Source organism: Pezoporus occidentalis, unplaced genomic scaffold (genome assembly GCF_034315485.1).
Source record: "Pezoporus occidentalis ecotype Australia unplaced genomic scaffold, CSIRO_AGI_Poc_V1 ctg284, whole genome shotgun sequence".
NCBI classification, from domain to species: domain Eukaryota; kingdom Metazoa; phylum Chordata; class Aves; order Psittaciformes; family Psittacidae; genus Pezoporus; species Pezoporus occidentalis.
In genome coordinates, this window is record NW_026914763.1 from 474,072 (window position 1) to 485,282 (window position 11,211).

Here is an 11,211-nt window from a genome sequence, read left to right on the forward strand (position 1 = left end):
CCCTCCTTAAACACCACCTTCATCACAAAAGGGAAAAGTTTAATTTACAGCAGGAGAGATTTCACCAGGTAAAAAACATGAGTTAAGTATTTCTCATAGAATGCACCAGTATTTTCATCTGTGATGTATTAAATAAGCTATGCAAGTTTACTGTAAAACTAACTTTACATTATAAAATAGCTGCTTAGACCAATTCTAACTGTAAATTATTTTCCACGATATTCCATTTCTGAACTGGAGCAACCAGTGCATCTCCACTGGTAAATGCCACTTTCCATTGCAGCAGCAGGTCATGTAAGGAGACCTCTCAGGGTGCAGCTCTGTAAAGCTGGCCCAGCAGCACAGGTGAGTAGTGGATGCTCCATCAAAAAGTTAAGACAGAACTTCATCTCTTTATCATCAGAGCTGCTCTAGCATCACTTCTAAAAGATGTGGCTTTTCTCCTTGGAAAAGACAGTAAATTGTAGCTATAACATGGCACAATTATTTTGCAGAGTTAAAACCACCCCCCCCGATTAACTCACACACTAGCAGTTGCTTTTCATTGCAATTGAAATAGCGAGTCCAAGACCTGACTAGTGGTTGGCTGCAGTCAGGAGCAAAAGCCAGGTGGACAAAGGCACACTGCATCAGTTAAACTGGATGAAGAGCTTTGAAAAGCTGGTGAGAGCAGTGCCACAAAAGTGCAAAAATAGTAAAAATAATTAAAAATGAATATAAAAATTGTTCTAGAAACACAAACGTGCGATTAAAACCCCAGCCTTTAACGTCGGACTGTTTCTAAACCTGAATGGCCCGGCTGTGGTGCAGTCAGTGCTCTCCTACTGTCCGGATCATAACACCGAGCACACTCGCTGGTTCTTTTGCCTCTTGGCTTTTTTCAGGGTGTTCAGTGCAATGGTGGTGGCTTCTTTAAAAACGTTTTCGATGTTTTCCCGACACTTGGCTGAGCACTCCAGGTAAATTTCTGCGTGAATCTGCTGACAGGCGGCTTCCCCCTGCAGAGCACAAAAGGTAAGAGAAGATGTAAAGCCAATGTATGAGAAGGGATATGAGGTGGGAAAAAAGGGGGTTATTTTGTACATCATACCATGAGCTCGGGAAGAAAGAAGCTGCCTCTAAGTATAATATTAAGAGTGTAAGTGGCATTGGTAATAAACTGAGGCACTGTTAAATGAACCATTTTTTCCCCCCTGTGTTGATCCAGAGCCTGGCCTAAGTTCAGTGCATTAGAGACTAAGATACAGACTGCTGATAGTGTAAAAACATTCTCAGTGTTAAATCTGTTTAAAAGAAATGCTGAGGTAGATACTCGTGAGGATAAGATGTCTGCACAGCAATGTTTCTTCAGGCCTGACCTTAACTGTTATGTGATGTCACCTTTAGTAATGAGTGTCACATGCAAGAGCTGAATGTAGACCAATGTCTTGCCTTCTTTGCTGGTGCACATGCAAGAACCCCAGCTTTGGCTTTGGAGCATCACAAGAGCTCAGCCAAAATCCTCATATATGTAAATGGGTGTCTTTATAGCATTTCTCAACCTCACCCCAGTGCATGCAATGGGAACAGGCCAGAATCTGAAACACTTGCATGCAATCCTGGAGTGTGAAATCACCACAGATGTAAGACAATGGCTTCTTACTTTGCTTGTGATCCTTTTGTCATTGCAGTCAGCCCCCACTTCTGAATGCTTATGAGCCTTAGAGTGGGAATTTCAGGTCTGCAACCCACAGCTCACAAACTCTGTATTTATTCATTATAAGCCCTCGGAGTGGGGTCACTTGAGCACTCAGGGTTCCATAGGGGAGTTTTTCTTCATCATGTTTAAGTGAAGTTTGTCTCCTTCCAGTGGTTCACAAGCTGCAGTGCTGGCAGATACTGTTCAGCTCCTCTGGGCCTGGCACTGGAAGCATCCCTTTGCATGACTCAAGATGCCACCAGCTGTAAAAGACTGAGGTAGTGTATATTTAAGGGGAGAAAAACCAAGTGGGAGGGTTCACATAGGAGATAAGTTTGTACATCTTGTGGGCCCTGGGAGTTGATCGCATGAGGCCCCAGAAGACTTGCCTAAAGTGTCTGTTGCTTGTCCTCAACCTCACACGTGGGGGTGATGTGAGTTAATAACGCAGATGAGGGAGCAGCTGTTCACAAAGCAACAAGATGGGCATCTCATCTTGAGTGCAAGGAAGACAAGCTGAATGTCCCCATGTACTTTAGTGGTGATGCAATTGCAGTTTCTTTTCATGCTGCTTAGAAAAAGCAGCGATTCAATCAAGGTCTCGTTGCAGTTAACCTTGTTCCCTGGACTTGCGTCTCGAGCAGTCTGGAAGCTGCTGTTCTTTGAGATGAGATGAGATAGCTTTGTTGTTTAAACAAGGTAGGAGATGAGCTGAAAGGGCCCATGTGACATGGAACAAGCTGTTCCATCACTGTTTCTCCTGTACTTAGGACAGCCATGTCAGTGATGTAACAGTGCTTCAGAATACTTAAATTGAAACCATTTGATAATATGTAGGTATTTTTAGGATCACTTTAAAGAAAAGCCTCTTACATTAGAGAAGCCTTGCAGATGTTGTTGCTATTGTCCTTGAAAGGATTTATTTTTAAATAGGGTTTGCAAAACTCTTTTTTTCCAGAAGTGTTTTTAATTCTGTAGCCTGTATCCTGGCATCTCCATTCTTTATCACAATCCTGATCAAAGTACGAATCATAGGAGCAATGTATGCTCATAAAAATCATGAAGGGAGTCCAACAAACTCATCAAGGCTTAAAAATCTGTAGCAGTAATAACCCAGCTGTGAAAGGAAACAAGGAGATGTAAAGAGCATAGAAGGAGTAGCCAGTAGTGTCCTTTCAGACACCCCAATATATGCAAAACACTCTTCAACTTCTCTTAACTTTGGTACTAAAAATGAGTGGTGATTTGGCCACTTCCAGAAACAATTTCCAGAAACCCCTCTTAGTGCTGTCAGTAATTCCTTTATCTGGATGCTGTGAGCATCTAATTCTGGAATACCTGTGACTCTACTTGTGAGGAACGATGCTATTGAAGTGTAACTGTGCTTCATCTCTTGCAAAGAGAACACCATTTTAAGCGCACTTGTACTGACCTGGTTGTAAGTAATGGGTTCCTGCTTGGAAGCCCTGAGCTTGCGCAGCAGTTCCTTGTCTTTGCGAAGGTCTGTCTTGCAGCCGATCAGCACGAGCGGGACACCGCGGCAGAAGTGATTCACTTCAGGGTACCACTGATGGTAGAAAGACAAAGACTTTACAGCTGTCTTCTTTCTTGCTTCAAATGAAAATAATAAAGCCAAGGGACGTTTATTGTATGTTGCAATCTCAGTGTTTTGGAAGCTGTTCAGGTAGTGGCAGGGACCCAACACATGCTGTTTACAGTCTACAAACATGTAAAAGTCCTACCCAAAGTCAGTTGCTTTCTAAAATATAGGTGGCATCTATTATTATACCAAAGTGCTTATTTAACATCTGCTTAAGTTCAGAAGAGCTCCTATTAGTCATATTTAAGAGCAGAATTTGGGCCAAGTCTTGCTTTGTTTTGCTGGTGTCATGTACAGGGGCACTAACTTCTACTTTGGGGCATTACAGAAATCCCAGTACAGACAAGGGGTTGCTTACATCTCTGTGCTGTAGCTAAGCATGCATGGGACGGAATCTAAACTGCTTGTGTGCAGTGCTGGTTGTGTGGCATCAATACAGATGGAACGGATAAAGCTGTGATTTCACCACTGGTGTACTTGTTGGTGTACTGCAGAATCCCAGTTCTGAGCTCCAGGTGTGAGCTCTGTGACCCTGCAGCTCAGTGTGTGGCAAGTGCATCCACATGCCCAGGGTCCAGGACACTAAAAGCACTGGCTGTTTTAATCTGACATCTTGTCCTGTATCAGGCCTATGCAATTAATTTAAAAGGTTGAAGCAATTATAAAAGCCTCTTGCCTTGGCTGCCACGTTATCATAGCTAGTGGGGTTCATCACATCGTAGCAAATCAACACAACGTTGGTGTTCTGGTAGGAAAGGGGTCGGAGCCGATCGTAGTCCTCCTGCCCTGGAACACAGAGAATGTTTTGGGTAGAAAAAAATCTCTGTCCTTAACGAGCCATATGATGGGAATAGGTAAAGATACATACTTGAGATCAAGAATAATGAGACTGTAATTGCAGAGACTGCAGGTTTTCCATTCTTGTAAAACACCTTCCCTCAGCACAGGGTTGGACTAGCTGATCTCCAGAGGTCCCTTCCAACCCTATCGATTCTGTGACATGCAGGAGATTCCCCTTCACTGACAAAAGTGATGCCTTAGGAAATGAAGTATGTCCTTGGCAAGTTAGAATAAAAAGCCTGCTAAGTACTTCAAAGCAGTTCCAACCGCCGAGTGCCAAGTGGCTGCTCACAAGCAGGATCAGTAAGAGGAATTTGACAGTTATCGATTAAAACATTTGCAATTTGGCAGTGACTTTGTCCTCCCTAATATACCATTTGCACACATGATGCTGTGAGGAGAAGAAACACTGTGTTTGCTAGACACAAATGCTGAAGTAAAACCCTCAGTGGCAAACTTACTTTTCCCAGCCCAGTGAGCTGAGAGGAAGCAGCACTACTGCTCAACATGCTGCAACAGGAGCCAGGCTTAACTGGTCTGTGAAGCCAGGACTACACAGCAGAGCTTAGGGATGCTCTGAATCCTGGAAAAGGAGAGGATTTGTCTGATTAGGGCTATTCTAGCACATGATCTGATGAAGAAGCTAATTTGCTTCAGACCCATACTCTTCCCCTCGCTGTACAGATGACTTAGCAGTAATCACCACACTGAGATCTGAAGGTATCTTGCTCAGAGAGATTAAGAAAGAAATAATTGCCAGATAAAGCTGCCAGCTCACGAAAAAATCCACAGTCTTTTACATGTGGATTTTCTTCAGAGACTTCAGGAAGACACCGTGACTTAAGCAGTCTGTAGATCTATTTGCCATCTGAATGCTGCCCTTGCAATCAGGTATGTCTCTGTGATGCACCAGATCTTCAAAACAAGAACTGGGAATGCTATTCCCTCCCTCAATCACCACAGTGAACACACAGCCTAGAAACTGCCCTATAGGGAAGTTACACATCTCAAATCTTTGTATTGGCATTTCAAATGAAGGGATGCTGAAAATTCCAGCGTGCCCCCAACTTTGTATCAATTATTCCTTGCCCAGTCACATACCCATTACTCTGGCCAACGTGCTTGTCTCCAGCTGCAAACTGAAGGATTGCAGGTATCAGAAAGCCAATAATTCTACACTATTTTGATCCCCTCCTTCATTTAAATGATGGATTGAGGTACTGGTTATTACAAGGCAATCCCTACTGACCAAGCCATTACTCAGTTCACCTGAGGTGTTTGTAAACCAGGAATCTTAGGTTTGGACTACTTCACATTTGAGCTTCTGCAAGAGCAATGTGTTCTGTAGGCAAGGTGCAGAACAAAGAAGGATTGATCCCTGAAGGTTTAATCCAGAAATAATAGACAATTGACAATATTATCCATGCTGTAGAAACATTCAGAGCAAAGACTGTACTGTCAGCCCTTCTTATTCTCTTCAATCCACCTACTTGTTTGCAACTGATTTACCATTTTGTTGCTGATAATCCTTTAAATGCATTAAATGCATCGGGTGCCACAGACTTCCTCTAGTGCTGTGTGTTCTGTATGATTTTCCCTGTTCAAGTTCATGCCCCTCAGCTTCTACCAATGTACCTTGTAAATCACAAGGACCTCCAAGTAATTGCTGGCCATTTGTGAGACAGACAGCACTGTCCCCTTGGAAGAAACATGTTTGTTTGCTTGGAATCAGAACATACAGCTAAGTTAATACTCTGGCCAGGATTAACAGAAGAGGTGTTTTCAGTGATGTGACACAAACATGCTGTATTGCAAGCCAAAAAGTAACTATGCCTCAGTGAACTGCACCTTCATGTTCAAACCAGCTGTGCAATTATCTTCTTTTTAAGCAAACTGAGGAGATACACGCATCAGGAAATGCTGGTGTGTAAAATGGAGCTCCATGTACATTTGGAATTTCAAATACAGAGCACAGAACAAGGTAGAGTGCAGAGACCACAGGGGGAAGGTTAGGTGGTAATCGCTTAACTTGTATTATGGATGGATGATTGTGGTGCCCACTTGGAAGGAGAGGAAGCTATTTAAGAGCTCAGATGCAGTTCCTCAGCTGCTGAGGATGTAACAGGACCCAGATCAAGCTGTGTCTAAACATCGACATCCCTCTCACTGAAAACAATCCCTTTCACCCCCTGCCCTTAAGTGCTGCTGATGAAATGCAAGAAAGGGCCCGGGAGACTTTTTCTCTGTAAAGCTGCTCAGTCTGTGGTCAGAGCTAATTTGGCACAGATTTAGGTCTTCTGCTGGAAGAGTTCGACAATGAAGGAACAGGGCTGAATCTAAGCAGTAACTGACTGTGTGTGCAAAGCCCCCAAGTGTGCTCCCTCAAGCACAGGTAGCTGCTTTCTTTCCCCAATTAACAAAAAGCATGCTGTGGAAGAACTGGTTAAATGTATCCCTCTGTGTGAGCATAGCTGTGACTCTCCTTTGCTTTCCTCAATTCATTGTAGCATCAGAGACCCTGTTTGGTGTTTTCTTTTAAAGAGAAAACCCCATCCAGCTGAATTAATCTACAATTGGTTAATTCTTTGCAGAGATCACACTCCTGCATGGCTCTCTGCATGCTGCACAACCCACATAAACGCAGTCAGGCCCTGTGGTGGGGTGGGAGCTCAGGAGGTGGTTGAAGTTGAATGGGAGAAGAAGTGAAACCACAAGTCTCCATCTCGTGCATCTCACGTTCGCCTCTGTCTGCTCTTCCTCACCCCTTCAGCAATTTAGTACCAAAGAAGTGCTAGGCTGTGTGTTGCTCAATCCATAAAGGAGCTCAGCACCCCGACAGGAAAGGGTAAATGGTAAAGTCAAGACTTGCAAGCCTAGGAACCTACCAGTACATGCAAGACTGCTGCGCGTTGCCACCAATTGCCAGGGGGTAAGGAAGAATGTAATATCCTGCCACCCTGTCCCGTACACCTGACCACTTCCTATGCATGGCCATGTGTTGTCTGTAACACTCCACACTCATGGTTTAGGACTGACATGAAACTGTGCAATGTTGAGCCCTCAGAGGCACACAGAAATGCACCCAGTTCTCTTTGGATTGTTAATTCTGCAGGCTCCATGGGAATACCATGGTTATAAGCTTGCCAGCTATGTATTTTTCACTACTCAGTTCAAAAAAGAAATGGGAAACAGTCATTTTTGGCAAGAATAAAACCAGAAGAGTGTATTTGGGGTGTGGAGCGAACACTTCAGTTAAGAAGTTGGGGCTGTATTCTTCAGGTACACTCTCAAAGTTAAGGAAAGTTATTCTTGCATATACTAGCTTCTAGAATGTCTTGTAAGGCCCCAGAGTGCTGTGCATCTGTCATTACAGACCTGAAAAACCCCACTGGAGTGTGCTTCCTGGCAGTCAGAGTCAGCACCCACAATGATGAGGCATTGCTTCCTCCCCAGCTGAGCTCTTTTCTTTGGTCTGAGTAAGTCCTGTGCTGAACACCATCAGAAATAGAACCTTGTGACTGAACTGCAGCTAAAGCATCTCCCTTAGTAGTTAATTTGCCTTTCAATGCCTTTGCCTCTATTGAGCACAGCAAGAAATGGAAACTTTTAACTGAATAAGCAGCTGCAAAGCCTGGTTGCAGATGAGACAAGTGATGTTACAAAGCCTTTACACGTTGCATATGTATGCCACCAACTTCCTGCAATAGCAAGAGGTGTCTGATGCGGAAGACAGAGCAGCATAGTACAAAAGTCTCACCAAAAATGTTATTCCAGTATATTTTAGACTAACTTATTAACTTCATTTGTTGGTACTCTAGTGTATTTTAGACTAACCTATTAACTGCACCTGTCCTTTACTTTCTTCTGATGCTGAAGTGCATGCAGCTCTCTTTGGTGCTGCTCCTAGCAAGATCCTAAAAATATCAAAGTCCTTTCTGCAGTGGGTGCTTCATGAAGATGTAGTGACTTTATAGAACAGCGTTGCCCTCTCTGCACTGCTACATGGCACTTTGCTGAAGCCCTTCCCCTCAGAAAGGATTTTACATCCTTTTGATCCGATTTCAGTGATTTTATAGTTGAATGATTTGGAACCCTTCAGACTGAGAAGCAAAACACAAGCATGTTTTAAAGAGCAAGACCAACTCAAACAGCTCAGTAAGTCCAAAGATGATTCACAAAATAGGGGTGATATGCTGCACTGTTAAACCACAGTACTTCCTGTAGTAAGTTGTATGTTTAGACTCCTCTTTAAGCTACATTTTGTGCTTTGCACCCACCCCAGAGCATCACCCCCAGCTGAAAGAGGAATTGAATGAGCTGTTGGTGCATGATACGACAGAAGCAAGACAACGTCGTGGAACACCGACTCCAAAACTGTATCTCCCATGCTGCATCCATGGGGCAGAGGGATAGGAGCTCTTGTTTCCTGAACTGAACGCTCTCCTTGCTCTTCTCTTACTGCACTATTTGAGCTTCGAGGACAGGACACAACTCTTGGTCCTAGTCTAATCCGTAAGGAACTCAGCATCAGTTTTGTGTTATTAAAAATAGGATGGGATTAAAATGTGTGCTCAAGTGAGTTCTTCCTCTAGTCTGACAGCTTCAGAAAGAGGATGAAAAGCTGCTTGAATTACAGAGTATGACAGGGCTGTAACATAACGCTACGTCACTTCATTTGCCTTTCAATGCCTTTGCCTTTATCAAGCACAGCAAGAAATGGAAACTCTTAACTTTGAAACAGAAACAAAATCCAAGTCTTTCCTCCTCCCAAGCAAATGCCTCAACTGAGATGGCGATGTCCCCCCTTTCTTTGCACCTGATAATCTTGATGTGTCTCATGCAAAGCAAAAGGGAACTTGACAGGAAGGGAGGAGGCAAGTGTCAGCAGCCTCTAGCAACTTGTCACCTGGTGGCAATGACACCCTTTTGGGTGGTGAAACATGTTGGTTTCAGGGTTTCCAGATGAGGGATGGAAAGCAGTTAGGCAGGGCTAAACTCTGCCTGACGCAAGGAGCTGGGCTCTTACGTCAGGCTTGCGAGAGGTAAGTGCTGCAACACTGAACCTGCCCAACCTACCACCACTTCTGGATCCAGCCCATGTTCCTTGGAGCCTGGAAGAGACTCCAAAGGCAAATGTCAGAAGCGGAAGCACGGTGATTTTAAATGAGAGGCGGCCAAGTGTCAAGTACTGCGTGACAGGGAAAGATTCCACACTGACAGAGAGCAAACACAAGAACTCAGCAACGTCACTGTGGCAAGTCCTTTGTGCCAACATGCTGTATTAAGGAAATCCCTCTCTGGTTGCTCACAGTAGATTTCAGCCCTTCTCTTTTCAACACAAAAGCCTTGCCATTCAGTAGAAACTACATTATCCAAACCACTGGACACGAGAACAGCAACATTCACACAAGAAGATGCACTGGCAAAATGGGTGCTTAGGATCTTACTCTACCACAGTAAAGATCAGCAATAAAATTCACTTTCAGATTCGAAACTATTCTATTCAGATATGTACAACACACAAGAAGGTAAGTGTGCTTTACTACTGTTAGAAATGAACACGGACTGCACTCAGTTTGTGTTTGTCTTGGTGTAAATCTGTAACAACTCCACAGCCTTGAACTGAAACAGATGACTTACACTCCACTGAAAGGGAGCACATGTCAGTTTTAGGGTTCATTTAGGAGGGCAGCTGGATAGGAACTTTGAATGAAGTTGAACACAAACCGTTTCACAACTTTCTGACATGAACCCAACCACCAGTTTCAAGTGACTTTTACTGCTGCAGCCTTTTGAACACAAACCAGCCTTTTTCCTCCTTCCCCATCTGATCACATGTGGCAGAAGATTAAAATACTTTCCTGGTTGATTGTATTATGCTTTGCAGCTGGGAGCTGGGGTTTAATGCCTTCAGATATGGTTGTTATTTGATTTTTCTTAATAAACAGGGTTGTTACGTTAATGAATGAGTCCCTGGCTAGAGCTGCCTTTAGACAAGCAACCCCTATTTTCTGGGAGGCACACTTCTGCATGCAGCAGGTAACGGTTGTTGTTTGGTTTGTACTTTACTCTCCAGCAGGTTTAACTGTGGTATTATGCTAAAAGTATGCCTGTAGAAAAGCAAGTTGAAAACACGGTCAGCTTTACAGCCTTCGCCTTCCAGCCTGGTTTAAGCGGACACCACAAAAGCTGCTGGCACACAAACAGGGACGCGATCACAGGAGCAACACTTCACACCGGTAAAAGCAGGTTCTGCTTATTTAGCTGAAGGGCTCGGTTTGGGCTCAGGCCCAGGCCAGTGCCGCAGCACTGCCCCTTCCCAGAAACTGCCTCCTCATCCTGCTGGGATGGGGGAAATGGGAAGCGCGATGTGAAACCGCCTCACCTGCGGTGTCGTACAGGTTTAGGGTGACCTCCTTCTTGCCCACCGTAACGCTGGTAGTGTACTTCTCGAAGACGGACGGCGCGTATTGCTGCAAAGGGAGGAGAAGCCGCTCTACCCAGGGACAAGCACTCGCCCCGGCCGGTCCCCAGCCCCTCGCCCCGCGTCCATCCCGGGCCCGGCGGCGGGGCTGCCCGCTCACCTCAGGGAAGGCGCCCTTGGCGTACACCATCAGCAGCGAAGTCTTCCCGCAGCCGCCGTCCCCCACGATCACCACCTTCACCTCCTTCCTGCCCGACGGGGCGGCCGCGCTGCCGCGGGAGCCCCCCGCCGAGCCCGCGGGCAGGGCCCCGTTGGCCGCCTCCATGGAGCGGAGCGGGGCCGGGTACGCGGCTTCCCCCCCCGCCCCTCCTCCGCCTCCTCCTCAGCGCCCTGGGGCGGGCAGGCACCGCCCGCGCCCCGCTGGGGATTGGTCCTGCCCCGGGCGCCGGCGCCTCAAGGCCCCGCCGCCGCCTCAGCCCGCGCAACCCCGGGGCCTGAAGGTCTGAGAGCTGCCTGCGGGCCCTGGCGCGGAGGCGGGGCAGCCCCGGTGGGCACCACAGGAGCCCTCAGAGCCTCGGGGGCTGCGCGCCCCATTCTCCTGCGGAGCCTCTGAGGTCTCCACACACCGTGGCCGCTGGGCCACGTCTTCTCCGCGCTGCCCACCGCCCG

General features: G+C 45.9%; 1 protein-coding gene across 1 annotated transcript; it reads right to left on the reverse strand.

Moving 5' to 3' along the window:
• Positions 1-18: 18 nt before the first annotated feature.
• On the reverse strand, positions 19-10,895 carry RHOF (ras homolog family member F, filopodia associated). The gene is made up of 5 exons (XM_062625933.1): positions 10,703-10,895; positions 10,504-10,591; positions 3,955-4,064; positions 3,111-3,245; positions 19-998 (listed from the first exon to the last, which is right to left on the reverse strand). The coding sequence occupies exons 1-5, from the start codon at positions 10,865-10,867 to the stop codon at positions 834-836; spliced, it is 663 nt and encodes a 220-aa protein (XP_062481917.1). The 5' UTR covers positions 10,868-10,895; the 3' UTR covers positions 19-833.
• Between the last annotated feature and the right edge of the window lie 316 nt (positions 10,896-11,211).